This window comes from Diplotaxodon limnothrissa, linkage group LG6 (assembly GCF_057381915.1).
Source record: "Diplotaxodon limnothrissa isolate DT_005_m linkage group LG6, D_limnothrissa_male_GT1.1, whole genome shotgun sequence".
In the NCBI taxonomy this organism is placed as follows: domain Eukaryota; kingdom Metazoa; phylum Chordata; class Actinopteri; order Cichliformes; family Cichlidae; genus Diplotaxodon; species Diplotaxodon limnothrissa.
The window spans coordinates 2,115,919-2,137,860 of NC_140601.1; the positions used below are offsets into that span (position 1 = coordinate 2,115,919).

Genomic DNA, 21,942 nt, shown 5'->3' on the forward strand with positions numbered 1-21,942 from the left:
TAATGTAATCACGTGGTTAGCCTACTCAACGTAAATTATACACGAACAACATTAAGCTACTCACGCAGAGAAGAACGGCTGCTGCTGCATCATCATCCTCATCATGTCTGCTACACTGGCAGGGCTAGGGGCCAGGACTCTCCTCTTCGTGTTTTTGGAGATGTTGCTAACTCCGGGTCCGATAACAGGCACCACACCCGCAGTAGATGTGCTCGGTGTGAGGTCTCGCAGCAAGCTATCAAATACGGTGCATTTCTCGGCTTTTAACAAAATGCTATACGTCGCCAGGTGTTTCATCAGATTCGAGGTGTTGCCTCCTTTGACAGTATCACAGTATCAGCTTAAAGCACTTGTTGCTGCTGAGTTTGCATCTTTTGCTGTGAAGTACAGCCAGACTTTGACCGCTTTGCCTTGGTCATTTTTAATCTGTAGCTCTGCTCTAAAAGAACGTACGTACCTGGGCCCGCCTACTATCCTCGGAAAGGTAAAATGATTGGCTAGAATCCAAAGTGTATCACAGCTCAGGAAAAAAAAGCACCGAAATAAAGCACCGAAATGTGCGCTGCTTTTCTGGTTACTACTGTTTATGTCAGAACCCGGTACCCATCCCTAGTCAGGACCCATTACAATGTTCCGGTCTTTCTGAGTTGACTTAGACGGTCTTCTTGTTTTGCATTTGCTTGAAAAACACTACCTGCATGTAGTTTGTTTGGTCCTTGTGTACAGTTTGTGTTTGTGTTGGGAGCTGGATGTTTCTTGGTGTTGGTGATTAGTGGATTTGATTTTCAATGACATCTTTTGTAGAAAATCCTACCCCATCTCAGGCTTCATTATGAAGTCATGTTACAATGTTTTCAGATGTTGCCATGTAATGCATGAAAAAGCACTTGAGTAAATCAGTTTTTTCTTATCGCTGCTAGCAGTGAAAGTGAAGAACAAACACAGCAAAAAAAGACGTTAGTTTCAATGTATTTTATTCTTTACTGTAGAAACACTGTACATAAATTACTTTCTCTGAGACTAATATTGATGTACGTATAAGTGGAATTCATCAACCTCCGAAATAAAGAAAAAGATAAACCATAAAACATTGTCAACTTGTCATAACTGTCGTTGAAAAAAAGATCGGTAGCATATGAGGTTAACTCTCTGTGGAAAGTTCCTGCTCTTTCCTTCCAAATGACTAAAGTTACTTTTCAACCTTATAAACACACATACGCACAATGGAAACTCTAAAGGAGTACAGAGACCCACAATCAATGAGTAAACATCCACATTGATCTTTGATCTATTACTGTTACTCGTTAATGTCACTGATGGCAATGCACTGTCCCTTTAAAGATAAACAAGCAAAAATAAAGGGAGAAGCAACGATTTGTTACTACTCACAGCAATCCTGTCCCCCACCCCTCCCACCCAAAGCCATGATAACATGTTTCTATTGCAAGCAATACTACTACCTGTGACTGAGAAAAGCACAAGTCTATTTGTTATGAGGCCGAGTCACATTTTGTAAAAGTGAATAACACCTGGGCAGCCAGGGTACCAGGGGTTTATAGGACCAATGTACATCCACGCAAACACAACGATGGCCCTACAGTCGCCCTGGTTCTTCACATACGTCAGTTTGACTGTGGTCTCTCTAAATTTGTAGAACTTGTTAGAGCACAGAATGGGAAGAAGTGGCTTTTAAGTAAAAACACAAATCAAAGTTTGTCTTTGTTCAGGTCATATAATGGTCCATTCCAGTGGTGACGGTGCAGTAAAAGTAGTAATAGTGGTATAAGTAATACTATGTAAAAATGTTTTTGTTAATTTTCATATACCCTTTTTGTCTGAAGCAACAGCAAGTTTATATAAAGAAAAAAACTCAAAGAGAAAATCAGTTAATTTTTTTCAGCTTTCATACAAAGTTTTGTGCCTGTCCTTCTTAGAGAGTCCACGACGGTGGTTCCACTCAGTTGCTTCAGCCACGGACACGACAGAGCCTACAGACGTGGCTCCCAACAGAGATACGACACCTGCAACATCTCTTAGGGATGCACAGATGGCGATTACACTGACAGTTACCAGCTGTTGAAACGCTTGCAAGCTCATGTAACTGTAAAGTCCTCAGTCGGCCGCTTGAACGAGTCTCTACATCCCACTGTTTGATAGCTAGCTAGCACACAAATATAGCAGTCGGGTTATAGCCCCCACCTTTCACGAAAGGCGGCGGGGATGGGGGGTCATGCGTGCAAGCTGTTCGAAGGCAGACGACCGGGTGAAAAAAAGAGAAAGCGAGATAGAGAAAAAGAACATGACCGAAAAAAGGAACCTTTATCCGGGTTTGCAGACCATCAAACTGCAGCCGTGTTTCGGGTCAGCTGCACTGAAGTGGTTGTTACATCATCAGTCTAGAAATCCCATTTTAACATTTTGATCCCAAAAAAGGGATCGCGGGATCTCTTCAGTGGCTTGGTTTCAGTCTGTGACATCCATGTTTGAAAAGCTTTTGTTAGTCTCTGACAGTCAGTGGGCGGGATCATTGGATTCTGTTAATGCCGTGTTACCTCCTCCCTATCTCACTCTGCCGTAGGAACTGGATGTTGTTAGCGCTGTCGGCTAGCTCGGGGTACTGCTCTATAGACAGTACGTAGTATCCATCATAACCCAAAACCTTCCCGCTGCTTAGCAGCTGCCTCTTTTCTCCCTCCGTCCATAGCCGTACTCCTTCTTCCCCGTCTCTCACTCGCTGTTGTTCGCGCGCCCAGGCACTCGACAGCGCCCTCTGCCTTGCTTGTTCCAGGATTCGCGCTTTCTCCTCATCCAGCGTCGTCCCGTAACGCACGTGAAGTGTCAGGGCGCCGTACTGGAGCTCCACATCAGCAAAACGCCGCGTTCTCCCGTTCATGACTGTTGTGGACTGGGATACTGTGATGTTTACTCCATTTTCTAGTGACTTCCTCCCCGAGGTGAGCCGCAGTGCGCTGAGGTCATTCTCAGGCAGGCTGGTCTTGATGAAGTAGTGCGTGTCTCTTCCCTCCACTGTGAAATGCAAGCCCTCAAGGTAAAAGGCATTATTTAGGACAGCAGCCACCTTGATGCAGTCCTCGTTGGCGATGTTTAGAGCACTGGTCACAACGCGACCTTGGATCACGGCGAGCATCACTCCCTTTCCTATTAGAGACTTGACAGTGGCAAACCACAGCCAAGGCTTGTTGTGGTCTGAATGTCGCCGACTGAGCTGAATTTCTGGCATGCGCTCAAACGACAGAAAGGCCTGAGACTGACGGGTCACTTCCTGCTGGACGCCTGAGATAGACTGTGGAGAAAAAGCAGAAAAGGTGTCTGAAAATGTGACTCACAATCATTGTCGGCTGCATCTAGGTGTGTGGACTCAATCGATCATTGCTGCTCCAAGTCATACAAATTCTGTTCAATTCAATTTGATTTATGTAGCGTGAAATCACAACAACGCTTTATATGATCAAGTAAAAACCCGACAATAATGAAGAGAAATAGAGAGAAGTCGTGTTTCGGGTCATAGAGAGAAAAGCCCAATAATAGAGAGCAAACACTTGGTGATGGTGGGAAGGAAAAACTCCCTTTTTACAGGAAGAAAGCTCCGGCTGAAGCAGGCTCAGGGAGGAAGACAGCACGAAGTCTCTCCTGCTTCTTTATCTTTTTCTCTCTTTCAGTTTCTCTCTTGAAACGGCCACTTCTATTTCTGTCGTTGCCTTCATTAATCGCTGAGTTAACGTCAGCGCCTCTACGTCAGCGCCTTTTCCTCACTGTGTGATTACTGATGACCCGACAACACGTGCACAGACATCCTCCTTTACTGATTTCCTTTCCTTTAAATGGGAGGATGTCTCACTAATAACTTCCTATTAATTTATTCCTCGTTTCTTCTCGTTCTGTTATTTTCTGTTCCTTGTCAACGTTATGTTTGCATGACTATATATAAATGAGTAACTATTAAGGTGTAGAATGTCTCGTATGTGGCCATCAGCAACAGTGACAAGAGTACCGAACAAACCACCCCAGATGTGTTTGATGCAGTTACATCATTTATTCCATTTACAAATATCATCCAGTGACTGGACTGACTGGATTAGCCACCGACTCGCTGCTCCCTGATGGCACGATTCTAAACCCGCTGTCAGTGCTGGCCACTTAGCTACAATACGAGCTCCAGATCAAGCCCTGAGGAGCTGGATTATGCTTGTTAGAGTTTCTTTCTTGTGCTGAAAAGTCAAAGAAAGATGATTCAGACATGTTTAAGAAGTACGTCCAGGCCAGGTTACATCACTGGAGACTTTTGAGAAAACATGAGGACCTACTGGTGATATGTACGACTGATGACGCCCATTCGATTTATTCAATTTAATTAATTTTTTTCTAACACTGCTTGGTAAGATCAAGGCAATAAAACTACTTCATGGTTTGTATTACAAGCAAAAATGAATTTTGCACAAATGTAACCACTGTTTGTTTGACACTTGTTTCACTGTCACTGGGCTGCAACCAGAGAAAACGCCCGCTGTGACGGATCGGGTGTGGTGTTCCTCCATAGTTCATCTGAGTATACATACAGGCAGGTCATCCCACAGCTGGCTCTTTTTCATCTCCAGTGATGGCTGTATCAGGTCAAATTTCGGAATAGGGAATCCTGGGATTGCATTATGGAGATGAAAGCCAAATGTGACCAACCAGATGTTGATATCTGCAGAGAAAGAGAAGAGTGGAAATAGTGATATTTATAAAAGAAACTGAGAAACAACAATGCAAAGCAATCATACTGTATCAGAGGGACTGGGACTAGTTTTATGCCTTCATATAAACTGACAAACCTCTGTTGGTGTTTAAAACACATTGATTCAATTCGATTTTACTCATATAGTGCCTCAAGGTAGGGGTGGGCAGTATAAACGGTATACGGTAGAAACAATATGAATTTGGCTTTTTGCTATAGCGCTCTACCACGAGCACATGTTGATGGTGTCATGCAAGCAAGGAGCTTATAAAGAAGAGCGGTGTGACGCTGGTCATATGGACCTGGTTTGGGTTAAGCAGTCGGATGTTGAGCAGAAAAATATCATCTGACAGTAATGGTGAAGAGACGGAATACAAGTAATTTGTTTCCTCACTTCAAAAACAAAGCCCGTGTTGGAATATGAGCAAAGCCAAAAACTGCACCTTCCACAAACAGTCAGTCCAGTGGAAAGAAAAACGGTGGCCCTACACAGCAGACATTTTACTTTATTACTGTATTCAAAAATGTTGGCGCATTTATCTTCATTTTTATTTGTTATTTAAGAATTTTCTGTTACATTGTTTGGAAAAAGATCTGAAATTATTTGAAAAGTTTTATAATTTAAAATGTAAAAAAAGTTTTGCACAATAAATGTTCTTAAAATAGCATTTTTATACTGTTCAGTCATTTTGACACACACACACACACACACACACACACACACACACACACACACACACACACACACACACATCTATATCTATCTATCTATCTATATATACAGAAGAATATATCGCAATATATACTGTTACTGCACATGCTTCAAATTACACCGCAGTATGGATTTTAGGCCATGTCGCCCAGCCCTACCTCAAGGCATTTAATATCATAAGGTGGGGACCCTACAATAATCCAGAGGAAACAATCAGGTGACCCCTATGAGCGATCACTTTGGTGACTGTGAGAAGGAAAAACTATCTTTGCACAGGAAGAAACCTCTGACACACTCATGGTTGGGCAGCCATCTGCCCAGACCGACGGGGGAGAGGGGAGGGAGACGAGACAAAAGACATGCTGTGATTAATGCAGAGAGGTGTATGAACACATGGTGAATGAACACATGGTGAATGAACACATGGTGAATGAACACATGGTGTATGAACACATGGTGAATGAACACATGGTGTATGAACACATGGTGAATGAACACATGGTGTATGAACACATGGTGAATGAACACATGGTGTATGAACACATGGTGAATGAACACATGGTGAATGAACACATGGTGAAATAGGGTGGATTAAGAAAAAACGTCTAGTCTACTGCAGCATAACTAAGCGAGGATTCAGGGTCACCTGGTCCAGCTGCTTCCACAGAGGAGGAGAAACTATTCTACTTTTACAGATCTCAGGAACGTCTGCTTCTGTGTCTGAACTTGATTTCGTATTGCTATTACATCATTTAACTTTCTTCATTTAACTGAGAAGTGCTTTATAAATAAACTTGACTTGTTTATTTCTCTGATGAAACAGAATGAAAATGATTTCTCGAGTAGTGCAGCAGGAATTATTCCACGAGTTATGTGACCTTAAAGCAACAGGTAATACACACATGGACTGAAAACATGTAAACAAGTCCAAATCGCTCCTTTACCTGTGACATATTCTTTGACCTGGTGGATCTTGCTGATGGGGTTGTTACCTTGGAACATGTACAGGTTAAAGGGCTGAGGGTCCTTACCAATACGTGTCCATGTGCTGATGTCAGGAGTGGTCCACCTTAAAACACAGACATGCTCTGCTCATGCTTGACACCATTACAGTCACCTGTTACACTTGTGCTGGTCGAGTGTCAGACTGCCTACCTTCCCGCAGGAATGTCATAATCTCTGTCTCCAAAATGAAGCAACCGCGTCAAAGGATCATACAGACCTCCGTGGAAACCAATTACCAACACGAAGTCTGGGTTGGAATCAAAGTAAACTTCACCATACGCTGTGTATTGCACCTACACAGACACACAAAGATCTATTAATTGCATCGGATATGGAGAAACACAGCAGTTCTGATGAATAAAGTCACATGCTGAAGCCTTTTGTTCCGGCAGGACCAACATGCATACCTGTTTAAGCAGGAGCCCATTGTTACTGAACACAGCCAGTGGAGTCCCAGTGTTATCACATGCAATATAAAACTCTTCTCCGCTGCTGATCTCCATGGCAAAAACATGGCCCTGTGCAAAAATAACCAACATTGGATTCAACAATAACAAACCTGCTATCATGCTGCGATATGCAGTTATAATCCATTGCTATGGGGTGCACACACACCGTGTTTTCACATCTTTGTGGAGATCACGCCGCTAACCCCAGCCATGACAAATGAATGCCTAAACCTAACTATGACCGAATTGTTACCCTGACACTAAAACCACATTTTGAGTCTGTTGGTCCCCACAAAGATATGTAGACACGGTCAGCTGCATTGTTACAGATGCCTCAACTAGTGCACCATTAGCTTTAGCAGAATAATTAAATAAATTACAGGGAGAAACTGCTCTCTCCGTCTTGTCACTTTTTTCCATATGCTCACTGGAGAGAAACCTGCTGTAACCAGACTGTCGTGCATCAAAAGTACAGCACTGAGTGTCTCGCCTGCTTCTAGCACGACAGCAGAGAGGTTTTTTAACCAGCCTTCTAACTTTAGCAAAAGCACTGCTGCGAGCTAAATGACTCTTTCAGTGTGGTACCTGCAGATCGTAGTAAAAGGACGTGATCTCTGAGCTGGAGTGGTTGTAGACGTGGGTTATCCTGGTGGGATAGTTCAGGTCCGCATAGAAGAACTGCAAGTGCTGGCCCAGGCTGTTCCTAGATGCTACTCGCCGACCCAAGCCGTCATAACGGTACTGGATGGTCCAGCTGGCTGCTTTGCTGTAGACACGAACTAGTAGGCCTGTTGTAAAAAAAATACTGATGCTGTTGTCTTTTATAAGGAAAAAGTGCACATGTTCAGTGCATGTATGACTCTCTTTAGGGTTAGTTTTCTGTTTTCCACATAAGCCTTTAGAGCAGCGGTCCCCAACCCCCGGGCCTCGGACCGGTACTGGTCCGTGAGTCGTTTGGTACCGGGCCGCGAGAGTTGAGGCTCAGGTGTGAAATGTGTGGTTTTCAGGGTTTTTATCGGTTTTCAGCGTTATTTTGTTATCGTTTTTATCGTTAACTCGGTTTTCCTGGGTCTTTTCACGCGTGTTATGAATAAATCTTCTTTTTTCGGTACCGGTACTAGTTTTATTTTGTTGTATTTATCCGCGACACCTTAAAGGCCGGTCTGTGGAAATATTGTCGGGCATAAACCGGTCCGCGGCGCAAAAAAGGTTGGAGACCGCTGCTTTCGAGTGAACTTTGACTGCTCAGGATGTGATCAGGTGCTCTATGGCACAATTTGTAAACTTCTGTCTTGAATATAACATTTTCCTACACGTCTGATTTGGGTAATCATTTAAACTGTTCAAGCACAGTCAACGTCAAGAGGACGAACACTACTGTGCCACTTTGCGTTGCGTCTGTTGGTCAAACTGTGCAAACCTTTGGAGTTGTATTCAAATATCTCAGCTCCTCTCTGTCTGAGGAAGCCGTCCTCATCCAGCCTATACTGAACATCTCCCAGCCGAGTGATTCTGTCCCGCAGGTCGTAGCGCAGAGGGGTCAAACGCCCGCTGTTCCCAGGGTTCAGCAGATGCAGATTCCCGTTCAGATCGTAATTATATCTGAAAGGACAGAAAGTAGAATCGTTAATTATTATTTGGCATCAGTGTTTTCTTTCTTTCTTGAATGCTGTGATCCTACCTCCACATCATCTTCTCATTGAGGGAGACGGTCTGCAGCTGTCCATCGACGTCATACTCATAACCATATTTGGTCGTGTTAGCAAACGGCCCGATCTTGATTTCACGCTTTGTCACTCGGCCCATGTTGTCATACTGAATGGTGATCCAGTACATCAGTGACCTGAAAATCTCATACTGGATCTCCTTGATGCGGCCGTGCTGGTCAAAGTGTTTTGTGTAGGTCATTACTGCTGTGGAGATAATCTGGGAATGATGGGCAGACAGAAGATCTACTGTTACACTTCAGCAGTGACCCAAAGCCCTGCTGATCAAAAAACTGCACCTGACATCTGGACAGCCCCACCCTGCCTCAGGTGGGGTTTTGTTTCATTGCTTTGAAGACACAAACACAATCTCCAGCTGTGGGTGGAGAAAATGTCATTTGATGAGGGAAGAACACCTGCTGCATCTGACACACATAAATCATACCTGTGACTAACACTGTGTCCAGAAGCATAACAGTGGTTAAACGTAACTGAGGGCTGTGGGTGCTCAAACTCTCAGGATCTGAAAGGATGTTAGCTCGCTCTTTAAATATTAGCTCGTCTGCTGCCAGTTTAACTTCAAGGCTTCGAGAAACATCCACAAATAGCTGCAACACTGAGAGGTCACAATAAACAAGCTGATATGGAGAATTAAGATATCTGAAATATATCCTTATCAGCACAGCGAGACCTGAAATGTCCAGCTACCTCAGCCTAATTAACCCTATAAACCTGTGCTATAAACTCTCAACCACGAAATGAAGATCCACAAAAACTCAGTGTTTCAAAATGTTTTCGTGATCTCTGCTGCCATGAGACACTGCCTCAGCCCCATTTACCAATCACTGATTAATGCACTTATCCCACTTGTTTTCTTCCTCTTGGAGACGTCCAAAGTTTTGTCCCATCAGTGGAAATATTTTAGGTGTCAGTGCCCCTGAAAGGATCTAACTGATGTGTCGTGCAGCGGGGGTGATAACATGATTTGGGTGTCCCTTCGGTCTCTTCCAGGAATCATCGTATGGTTTGATGTGAATGAAAATGATGTTACTCGTATGATATGGCCTTGCCAGTCACTAGATTTAGGAATGGTGCTCTCCACCACCATCAAAAGACCAACAAGGGAATATCTTTTGGAAGAACAGAGTTTAAAAGATTACTAAAATGTTACCATATTACTAGAATCTGAGGTGCTTATTTTAAACAGTATCGAAGAGCCGTTATTACCTGATTGATATCGTAATAAATGACTCCAAACTTCCCAAACTGTTCCACTTTCCCAGATATGTCGTCAAACTGATAGAGATCGATGGGCAGCGGCGTCTCGTTGATTACAGCCTGCATGCTGGTGACCCTGAAACTGTTGTCATAGGTGTAGTCAAAGCGCGCGTTCACCATCCCGTCCTCGCTGAAGCGGAATATTTGCCGGTCAACCAGTGGGCCAATTTGGCGGTACCGGATGGAGCAGATGAAGCCTTCGCTCTGCAGGTTGACAGTCTTAAGCACACCAGCAGTCTCGTCATATGTGAAGCTGACCCTGGTCGAGTCATAAAGGATTTCTGCCAGCTTGTTCTGACGAGACAAATATAAACAAGTGTTACAGTGACGACACAAGCAGGATGTCTGCTGTGCATATCACACTTCATCACCAGCCTACAGCTCATCCAACTGTTTCTTTATGGTTCCACTATGGGTAACTTTCAATGACCAAAAGCAACTGTGAAGTTTGAAGCGGGAAAGATGTTGCAACAACACTGCTGCATGCTGCATGTACAGGACAACTGTACCTTAAACATACACAGACATTTCCTTCCTCATCGGTAACCTTTGACCTTTGTTGAAGAATCAGCTGCATAAAGACATGAATAACCTACCTGTCTGCGGTATTTGTACAGTATACGCCGGCCAGTGCCTAGATGAGCCACCCTCAGGAGCTAAGAAAGAGAAAGCAGTGAATGATTAGCTTTGCTGCTGTTGAGTGAAGTTGATCACATCCAGTGTGTCTCTTACTTGCTAAAAACAAAACACACCTGTCCATCTTCAGAGTAATCCACAGTAACAGACGCGTTGCTTTCTGGTGGGGTGTAGATGTTCCTGTAATATCCTATGGATCGGATGGTCTGCATGGTGTGTCGGGCCACGCTGGGCATGGTGACTGCTGACAGGCGGTCCACGGAGTCATAGTCAAGGATGTACTGGTGCTGGCTGTGCAGCAGCAGCACCATGGACTGATGCAGAGACAGGAGGAAGACAATTAGAAGCAGAACACACTGACTGGTCGCGTGGCGGCCTGTAGTGAGAGGCCACAGACGTTATGATTGGATGTCTGAATTACAGTTTCTTATACAGAAAACAAAAGTGGTGCAAATGTTGTAAATGTAGCCTAGATTCACATCAGTCCACACTGCAGATACATGAAGATTCATTCAAGTACAACCGGCACTGCATCGTTTAATCAGATGTTATCAGATAAAGATCCTGATATTGTTGCACCACCTGCTGGAGCTGCACCTACCGAGGTCATGCAAAGCTCCCCTGCATGTGTGTTAGACAGTTTGACATGAATACCAAAGTGGCTTTTCACAGCGCTCAGGGAACACTGACACCACATATGCTGCTCAGATACACCTGATTTGGTCATGAGTGTGTTTTATAGGATACATTTCCACGACCAGAAGAGACACACACATCAAAATAAAGAATGTTGCGCTTCAGTAATGAAATGTGCAATAAAATATGCTTTAATAAATTCATTTACTATTCTTTTATTTATTTAGACATTAGTAAATAATCTATTAATTAATAATGTAAAATGTATCAATGCAAGGTGATGTTGCAATGTAGCAATCAGAGTCTGAAGGCCCAGACAATTCCCAACAGATTGATTTTCCCACGTGGATCATTATGGCTTTGCTATACTGGTCAGCTTAATTGTCACAGTTTATTTGATCTTTATTATTTTTTGGTACTTTTAAGTTATTACAATCAGAACAGACACTGTGGGACGGGAAAGATGAAGAGAAGTTAGGAAGTTGAGTTAACAGAAGGAGAGGGAAAACAGTAGAGAGGGATGGAGAGAGAAAAGACACTGAATCTGTTTGATCACCTGCTGAAACAAAACAGGCAAAAAGAAAAAACATAGCAGGGAAACCATGGCAACAACCCAGAAAAGCATCAGTAACAGTAAATAATAAATACTGAATGTTACTGAGCAGCAGGACTGATAATGCAGGATATGTTTGGAGGCAGCAGCCTGTGTGAGTCTGTGAGTACCTGTGTGTGTTTGTATTCAACAACCATAAAAAAAAGATTTTCTAAATCATTTAAATTTAAATGTAAAAAAGAAAAATAAATAAATGAAAAGATGTTTTTCTGACATTTAAAATTCCACTCCTCATTTTTGAAATCCACTGAATTTTCCTTTCCTGTTAGCTCACAGATTAGCTTTTAAATGACCAAATAAGATGTTGTTGTTGTTTTGTTTTTTACCGTGCTCCTTTGTCTCAAAGCTTAGCCTAACCAGTTATCAGGTTTAGGGGCGATCACGTTTTCATACAGAGTAAAGGACGTTTGGATTTTTCCCCCTTAACCATAAACACCTTCATTTAGGACTGTAGTTTGTGTTTACTTGTGTCGTATTTGTATAATATTTAAATTTGTCTGATGATCTAAAGCATTTAAGTGTGACAAACATACAAAAAAATAGGAAATCAGGAAGGTGCAATGGTTTATTTGAAGAGTTTCAGTCAGGTTTCAGAGCTCATCACAGCACAGAAACAGCTTTAGTGAAGGTTACAAATGATCTTCTTATGGCCTCTGACAGTGGACTCATCGAATATCTACTGTCAGTTAATATTTGTAAATCTGAAAAGCCAAGAAGTTTTGTTATGCACATATATATATCCTACAGTATATAGCTTTTCATTCTATAAAAAAAGGGGAAGCCTAGCTTCTTCCTGGGCCACAACAAGTTTCATAGCTTGAACGTGCTGCTCTGCTGGGTCCTGCCTGCTTGTATTCTGCATATTCTCCTAAATGGGTTTCAGATGGACACTGTAGCTTTCACCTACAGACAGGCATGTTAGACTAACTGCCAATTTTAAACTGATTATAGATGTGACTATGAGAGCAGAGGCCTCAAAATGTGACATCTTGGATATGCAAATGGCAAACTGTACAATAAAATATGTGAATGTATAGAAAAAAAATGAACTTGTAGTTTCAATCGGTAGAAAAGAAAGGAGCATCGTGTATGAGGACAGTACGAGAACAAAGGAAAGGATGTAGTGGGTACTTTAAATGTAGGGACACGAGGAAGGTAGATATGTTATGTGTGCAGGAGGAGAAGTGGAAGGAAGCAAGGCCATGGCCACTGAAGGCGGATACAAACTCTATCTTGGTGTTGATAGGAAGAGAAATGGAGTAGGGGTGACCTTGAGTATGTGTACTGTGGAGCTGCAGAGTATAAAGTCGGTGATGCATGTACCTGACAAACAGGATGTCAGGTGAGAAAGAGAAAGTTGGATCAAATGGTGCAGAGCGTGTGCGTGTTGATGTGTGGGGATTACATGGTGTAAGTTGGAGAAGCAACAATGTTGCATACAGTTTCGGGAGGAGCTGATATTGTCACAGCCGGGGCAGCAGTCGTGTGGTGGAAACAATGAGGCAGTGGAGATGCGAGTGGAGATTTATGTACAGTGAAAATAACAAAGGTGAGGGAAGAACTGAACATAAAACTGGGAAAACTAACAAACTGAAACATAAGGACAGCAGGAGATGTACAAAGGCTGTGCAGAGAGACGCAGAGGAACACAGGCAGACACACATTATAAATACACAGAGGGACACTGGGAAATCACACACAGTGGGAGACACAGCTGGACCTGATGAGCCTGACGAGACGGGGGACCAACAGAGGGAGCACCAACCCAGAAACCCAGCATCCAAAACCCCAAAACACAAACCATCCCAAACAGTCCACAAATAGTAGTGATAATAATAATAATAACAATAAATACACCAAACACAAAATCACTGAGTCCACGGACTCAGGACCATGACAGATATAATCTCAGAGATAAGCTCCAGGAAAGCTGATGAGCCATACCAGAGAAAGAGTCGCTAGACTAAAGGGAGAGGTGATGATCAGCAAGCAGCAAAGAAGGAACACTATAGGTGAAAGGTTTCTACTGAGGGTGTTGGTGGAGAGTAAGGAGGAGATCAGAATGAGGTGTACTACTGACAGCATGCCAAAAAACAAACTATGATGTTCGTCGAGTGTGGCAGAGAGCTGTGTGTCCTGCTCCACCCTGGAGGACATGAAAGAGGAATGTGAGGCAGTGGTGAGGTGTGCAGTAGAGGTGACAGGTGGGTTTTAAACATCAGCTCTGAGCCTCGTCTTGTTTGCAGTGGTGATGGTGGACAAATGAGGTCTCCGTGGACTATGACCTTCACAGATGACACTTTAATTCTGTCGTAAGAGCAGGGAGCAGGTGGAGGTATGAACAATGAAAATCAATAGAATCAAGAAAGAATATGTGTGTGAATGACAGGAAGGTAGCTGGAGAAGTGAACACGCAAGCAATGGAAGCATTGAAGGTAGATGAGTTTAAAACCTGGAGTCAATGATCCAAAGCAATGGACAGTGCAGAAGAGAGGTGAAGAAGAAAGCGTTTGCAGGGTGGAGATATATTCAGTAGATGACAGTGAGAGCTGCTATGGTGTATGGTGAGGAGATGGTGAGACTAACACAAAGACAGGAGGAAAAGCTGGAGGTGGCAGAGTTTTGTTGTAAGTGATGGACAATTTTAGAAATGAGTATCCCCACAGCCACCTCAGTCAGCTTGGAGATAAAGTGAGGAAGGCAAGACTGAGATGCTTTGGCAGTGGTTTGGGGGGAATAATGGACACAATGGACTAAAGATGTATACAGCTGCCAGCTGGAGGTACAGAGGAAGACCGCATCGATGGATGCAGTGAAAGAGGACATGTAGAAGGTTGGTGCAATAGGGATGAATGCTGTCATCCCACACAAACTCACTCACAAGCTGGCAACACTCGACCTGCACCCCACCCTCTGTGACTGGCTACAGGACCTTTTGACTGCCAGGCCCCAAACCGTCGGGATCAGCAACAGGACTTCAGCCAGCATTATTACAAACACTGGCGTCCCACAGGGTTGCGTCCTCAGCCCCATCCTCTACACCCAGTACACCCACGACTGTGTCACCTCCAACAAAGACAACACCATACTGAAGTTCGCGGACGACACTCCAGCGATCGGTCGCATCACTGGAGGGGACGAGGCGGCTTATAGGAGAGAGGAGGCCGGTCTGGTGTCATGGTGTGAGGACAACAACCTCACCCTCAACACTGACAAGACAAAGGAGGTGAAAGTGGACACAAGGAAGAAGAAGAGGCCTCACCAGCCGCTGTCTATCCGGGGCCTTGAAGTGGAGAGGGTGAGCAGTAGGGGTGGGAAAAAAATCGATACTGTGTAGTATCGTGATATTTTGTTTGCTAATAATGTATCGATACAGGAACAGCAGAAATCGATATTGTGTTACAAAAAAGGTTTTTGTGCTCTGACTTCAGAGCATGTTGATCCTTTTTCTGCGCAAGAATCCTGACATTCCTTCACTGTCCAAATGTGTTTAACTGGTTTTTGGCAGCAATAAACATGACAGTTTACTTATTTTAATTTAAGACATGTTTTATTTTAATTACGTTTAAAACTTTTTTATTTAACGTAAAATTATATTTTGTTTTAATTTACTTTCAAATTCTTCAGTTGCTGCAGGGGCTGCATAGTTTTCATATTGCATAGTTCAGAATAGCTGTAATTGTACCAGATGGATGCATTCAGTTAAGTTGGACTAGACTGTAATACAAACCGTTCAGTTTGTCAACAATAAAACTGACTGACATGAGAGAAAGACTGAGTGTGAGACTTTGATATTAGATAAAATGAATATTGATCAAGTTTACCTTTATGTACAGAATCTGAATATCGCAAAATATTTTTAAAAAATTGCAATAATATCGTATCGTGCGTTAAGTATTGTGATAATATCGTATCATGAGATGTATGGTGATTCCCACCTCTAGTGAGCAGCTTTAGGTACCTGGGCGTCTACATCTCTGAGGACCTCGCCTGGACACTGAACACCACACAGCTGGTCAAGAAGGCTCAGCAGCGGCTGTATTTCCTGAGGAGGCTGAGGAAATTTGGTATGTCGGCCAAGATCCTCAGCAGGTTCTACAGCTGCACTGTGGAGAGCACACTGACCAGCTGTATCACTGCATGGTACGGCAGCACTACTGCTATGGAGCGCAAACACCTGCACAGAGTGATAACTGTGGAGAAGATCATCAGGACCCCGCTGCCCTCTCTGCAGAGCAGCTACCATCGCAGAGTCCAGAGGAGAGCTGCCTCCATCCTCAAAGACCCCACACCCCCCCAACACTTCTGCCCTCGAGACGAAGGTTTAGAAGTTGGAAATCCAGAACATCCAGACTGCCATCAGACTCTTGAACAGCTGACCCACTTTGAACAGTAATAATTATTTTTTGCACGTCTGCTCATATTGAGCTCTTTTGCACACGTCTGTTTCAAATCTCCATATTTTGTCTCCTTTTCTGCTTCATCTATTTATTTGTACTACTTGTATTTATATGTTTTATTTCTATTGTATATATTAATCGGCATCTGTGGGTGGACAGCAAAGAAAGAATTTCATTGCACAAAGAAAAACCTTTTCTCTCGTGACACATGGCAATAAACACTGAATGCCAGGGGCAGAAGGATATCCAGGACCCCTAAAGAGAGCAGCCATTTATTTTAAATTAATTAAATTTGATCACTCAAAGCACTTTACACAACTTGCCTCATTCACAGCAGCACTTTTTGCCTCGTATTTTCTGTCTAAATGCTGAATTTAATTGAATCTGCCACACACACACATTCAGCAGAGAGCAACTTGGAGTTAGTATCTTGCCCAAGGATATTTCTCCATCTGTGGTTAGTGCAGGTGACAGTTTACTGGGCCCTTCCCCAGATCTCTGCTTCGATCCTGTCCTGGAGGCTACAGACGCTTCTTCAGCTCACGGCTTGCTTCGTGCTCTCACACTCTCAGTGGAGACTTCTACTGTAATGTCCTGAGGCATCTGAGAAAGAACTTTCAGTGACCTGAACTGAATGTGTACAAATGTAAACTTTGCACACACGAGTCAAAAACAAGACAAGCAGAATTTATAATTGACAATGAAGCTTTGCTAAGCTTTCATGGGTGCAGCCCATAAACTCAGCTCTGCTCCTTGAATTTCCCCTAAAACGTGGGATCGTTGAAGGGGACAGAAACAGACGTCCCAGCGGCGTAAGATTCAGCACAAACAAAGAAATACTCAAACACAAACTTCCACTGACCACATTAAAACAGGATCTATCAACTATTTAATTTCTAAACCAAATAGTTGAATGATGTCATACTGTAAATGCACTGAGACTGCTACACTGTGATAGTACGTACTAAATATTAACCTGCTTACTTGCTTCAGTTTCAGTGAGTCTTGTAAAGCCGTTACTTATTCCTTCCTCTCGTCTCTTACACGCTACACTTGCTTTACTGTGATTCTTGTTTCTCTTCAGCCACACTTGCTGTTTTCTTTCTAGCTCAGTCTCTCCATGTAAGCTCCAACCATCCGCTGACACAGTAGAGCCTGTGACAGCAAAGTATTTCTTCTTCCTTCTCTGTCACTCCCCTACAGACGAGGCCTGCTGCTGCTGTGTCTCAGGCTCTGATGAAGCTAATAAAACCAAAATGTTTCTGATTTACCAACACAGCTCTTACACTGCAAGCAATCCGCTCTCGTTTGCTCTTAAAGGCACAACATGGGCTGTTTTTGTTTCATCACTGCTGTTTTTCATTCTTTAGCCCATCATTTCCTCACATCTGGACTTTCTGACACATCTCCACCTTTAAGGGCACGCTGTTTAATCCTCTGTTCATTTTCTGTGTTCCTTCCTTTCTTCGGTCATTATTTCACATGAATTTATTTAGAGTGAAATATGTGTGATTCGCTCTGTTACGGATGTAGAGTTACCACGACTCCCCTTTAAATCTGTGTCCACGTCCACTATGTTCTATTAACACCAAATTATCACTCAGGCTATGAATTACAGCCGACGACCCAATGTTTGGCCTCCTAATAAAATATTTGCGCAAAATTACAGAATTATTTCAGAAGAAAAGAAAATGAGCAGGGTCGATATTATTGGCTCCCCTGAAACAACAACATAATACGAACCACTGCTGCGAGCTGATGTGTTTGTAACGTTCAAAGCCTGTAAAATGAAAACCGAGACTTATCTTCAATTTACAAACAGAATAAAAACTTCAGCAAGTTCAGAAATATAGAAGAAGCCTGGCAGTAGGAAGTGAAAGAGTTCAAAGACTCTGGAAAGAAAACTTGTGAGACGTGTCTTTAAAGACTAATGACTAAAGTCAGACCAAGAAATACCCAGACTGAAGTATGCTGAGGACAGCCTGGAGAAACATCACGAATACTGGAAGCATGTCTTTTGGTCAGACGAGATAAAACGAGAGCGCTTTGGTCGCAGAGATGCTGCTTATGTTTGGAGAAAGAAAGACAGTGAAACACGGTGGTGGGAGTATTATGCTGTGGGGATGCTTCAGTGTGTCTGGAAGTTGGAATCTCATCATGGAGGAAAGAATCATACAGAAAGATGAGATGTGAAGATTTTGAAAGAAAACTGGGTCTTCCACCACGACAATGACCCAAAACATACTGTTCTGTCCTCACTAAGTGTTGTCCTCGTGAACGTAGACTCAGCTATACAGACAGCTAAACACTCTCCTAATCAAAATCCAAGGACAGGCCGATGTGTTGAGTTGGATGATTTAATAAGGAAAAAGTGTGAAACTGTCGACAAAACCAGAAATAAACCAATAAAAATGTTGCACCAATATGAAATATACCAAACACATATTCAAAGATATAAGAACACTATATTTATCTGCTTAGTGAGTGCCCGAATAAAACATCAAATGAAATCAGCTCATGATCGAAATGTTAAAGAAACCACATGGCATATGAGCTAGCTTAACCTTACTAGCTTAGGTTATACATGCATTCAAATTAAATTCCAACTACAAACTATATCACGCCTTCACAACAAATAGTAATGCACACTAGTCGTCTCAGTGATAACAAACAATATCACTTACAGATGATGCCGTTTATCAACTTGTGAAGGCGTGGATGGCAACAGGTTAACAGAGGTGAAACTGCCTCTGGCTAGATCTTGCAGAGTAAAAAATACACAAAACAACCACTAGAGGGCAACCTGCTTCAGAACAGAAAATACCTAATGCCAGCAACCATACGCTGTGCCTGGTAGGCAACTGCATGCAGAAGACCAAAGTGAACATTATTGACTGGCAGGCACAAAGCTCTGACTTGAATCCCAAACAAAGGTTGGGCTTACTAGCAGAAAAGGATACACGTTGACTGTTAGCTTATAATTTTGACCCTGGTAGTTTTTGAGAAATAACTTTGTGTCTGCATGCAAAGTGAAATAATGTAAGCATCCAAAGAGTTTGACATTTGAGGAAGTTGTGTTAAAAATTCATGCTCTGTTGAACCATCTGCTCATACCGTGTAGCGGCTAAATCCACATCAGAGCCACACAGAGTCATTTTAAGTGACTCACTCACACTGAAGCTCCACAGTGATGTATGCATGTGTGGTTTTCACGACGTTAGCCTGTACCTTGTCCAGATACGTGTAACTCCACATCTTTCCATCAGCGAAGACTCTGGAAATGATTCGTCCCTGACTGTCGTACTCCCATCTCTCTGTGGTCGGACCCCTCTGGAGACCTGTCACCTGACCCGAACTGGACAGACACAAAGTCAGATCACCAACATTTCAAACATTGCCTTTGAGGTTTTTGAGAGCTTGAGCCAAACCAAAATCTAGTGATAAGCTTTTAAGTAGTTGCATTTTGGTTCCTGTTTCTTTGATCTGTTTCTTATTTCTTTGTGTTTACTTTTTCAATCTCAACTCAATTCAGTTTCTATTTTATTTACATGGCACCAAATCACAACAACAGTTGCCTCAGGGCGCCTTATACTGTAAGACTTAGCAATAATAGAGAGAAAACCTAACGATCAAACAACCCTCTGTGAGCAACCGCTTGGTGACAGTGGGAAAGAAAAACTCCCTTTTAACAGGAAGAAACCTGTGACAGAACCAGGCTCAGGGAGGGCGGGGCATCTGCTGTGATTGGTTGGGGGTAATGGGATGATCCTTCTGCATCCTTTCCCTGTATCTCCTGTATTTTCCTGTCTTTTGGTACTTTTAGTTATATCCTGTTTTATTTTGGTAACTGCTTTGACATTTTACCACCTGTGTCTGTTCTTTTCCCTCCTCTGCTTCTCAAATTGTTTCCACCTTTGAGTTCTTTCACTTCAGCTCCACTGACTGTATGTATATCGTTATGTCTTTGTTCACATCGTCTGTGCTCCCATTAGGGCTGTGCGATATGACCACAATCTCATATCCCGATATAAGACATCTATCGTCCGATAACGATATAAATCACAAACATTTAACATTCTCTGTAAACTCTGTGAATCTCGGGCAGCTCGACTTGTGTGAAGTGTTTCCAGCTGTAGCTGGAGTCGAGTGTTTTAACCGATGCATGAAACGATACATTTTTAGTCATAAGTTGTAACGGCGCCGTTTTCTTTGTGAGTATTTATTACACGGCGTGCTGCGGGGAAAAGCCTGTTCTAACGTTTGAGTCTAAGGTTTATTTTTTAGCACCTGGCAGCTCTTTTTAATTCTCATTCGTAAATAATCTACTTTTTCACGTGATTCAGTTTACTTTGAAAAGTCTCAACAGGATCTTGAGCTTTATTGTGAAAGGTTTATGTGGAAAATAAACAAGCAGACACGCGGTGGTGTTACCGTCGTTGTTGCTAACCACAACGCATAAAACAGGCGCTTGTCTGTCCGTAGTGTGGTTATATTAAATATAAGAGAAAGAGAGAACTTGAAGAAATGAATATAAACACTACAGTGACATCAGAACCATGAACAAATGTTGCCGTAAACAGTTTATTTTGCGACACCACGAAACAAACGACAACGTAAAATGAAACGATAGACGTTTTTATATCGTCATCCGATATATATCGTTATATCGAACAGCCCAAGCTCGCATGTATCTTTTGGTCTTATTATTCACATCATCCTAGTTTCTTGGAATAAATCAAGTTCCAATGCCGCTTCTCATGTTTTTCACTCTTTCTGAAAACTCAAAGCACTGTAGTTGTTCCCACACGAGGTGATCCATATTACCACAGCCTGGTCTTTCACTATGCATTTAGTGTGATCGCTAACTGTGCCCAATCACAGATCTGCACGAAGTGTTCAGTGAGAGCAGCCTCTTTGAAGAACACTGTATTAAGCAATTAAATCTATAACCGTGTAAGAAGATGCGACGCTTCCACAAATGTTTCCATCTAACTCACAGAGTTGGTTACAATAATGAGCACAGTTGTGCACAGCAAGAGTAGTTTTACACTGTGTGTGTCAGAGACAGCAAGGGAGAGACAGCTGAGATGCTGAGACTAATGCAGGCTAGAGCTCGAGCACGAAACAGCCATTAGTACTTTCCACCATATTCACACACTGTTTTACATTTTTAGGCATATTTAGGCATCAGCATATGAGAGAATACATGCAGCCACTGTGAGAACATGCAAACAACAGGAATCTGCAAAGATCTGAAACCAGAATCTTTGTGTACTACAGTGTTTTGCACCATCGAGCAGAATGACACAAAAGGAATCACCTGGAGTACGTCAGGTTAACCGACAGCAGCTTGCTGCTGGGAACCCAGAGTGTTGGATGGCCTTGGGTATCATAGATGATCTTCAGCAGGAACTTCCTGTGGTCATCATAGATTTTCTCAGTTCGCAGTGTACGATCATAATCCACAGACAGCAAATTCCTCCCATTCACCTGAAGAGGCGGAGACACATTCATAAAACATGCATTAAGATACACAAAATATCAAAAGTTACACAAAATGCACAAACTGACAGTGAATATGAAGCCAGTGTGCTGAATTCTTCATAAATGCAAAGTATTTTGGAAAGTCTTGATGCGTTCTCAATCATCCAGGTAAGAACATCTCCAAAAGTTGATTCTGTTATCTGGACGTTTTCAGTGGGAGAAACGTTTCGTCTTCTCCAGTCTCAGCTGACTGAAACTCCCACACAACGCTACGTCCAGATGAAT

The 21,942-nt window shown here is 42.8% G+C and overlaps 1 protein-coding gene across 1 annotated transcript in view; it reads right to left on the reverse strand.

The window, feature by feature from the left end:
• Positions 1 to 1,502: 1,502 nt before the first annotated feature.
• Positions 1,503 to 21,942, reverse strand: part of tenm3 (teneurin transmembrane protein 3) — a 184,501-nt gene continuing 164,061 nt past the window's right edge. Inside the window, exons 38-50 of the mRNA XM_085356703.1 lie at positions 21,494 to 21,663; positions 19,402 to 19,528; positions 10,641 to 10,838; positions 10,485 to 10,544; positions 9,838 to 10,182; positions 8,586 to 8,830; positions 8,325 to 8,506; positions 7,490 to 7,692; positions 6,863 to 6,973; positions 6,606 to 6,748; positions 6,395 to 6,519; positions 4,578 to 4,708; positions 1,503 to 3,304 (exon numbers count right to left, since the gene is read on the reverse strand). Coding sequence (XP_085212829.1) covers positions 2,549 to 3,304; positions 4,578 to 4,708; positions 6,395 to 6,519; positions 6,606 to 6,748; positions 6,863 to 6,973; positions 7,490 to 7,692; positions 8,325 to 8,506; positions 8,586 to 8,830; positions 9,838 to 10,182; positions 10,485 to 10,544; positions 10,641 to 10,838; positions 19,402 to 19,528; positions 21,494 to 21,663 — 2,796 coding nt within the window. The 3' untranslated portion in view covers positions 1,503 to 2,548. The remainder of the gene's footprint in view (positions 3,305 to 4,577; positions 4,709 to 6,394; positions 6,520 to 6,605; positions 6,749 to 6,862; positions 6,974 to 7,489; positions 7,693 to 8,324; positions 8,507 to 8,585; positions 8,831 to 9,837; positions 10,183 to 10,484; positions 10,545 to 10,640; positions 10,839 to 19,401; positions 19,529 to 21,493; positions 21,664 to 21,942) is intronic.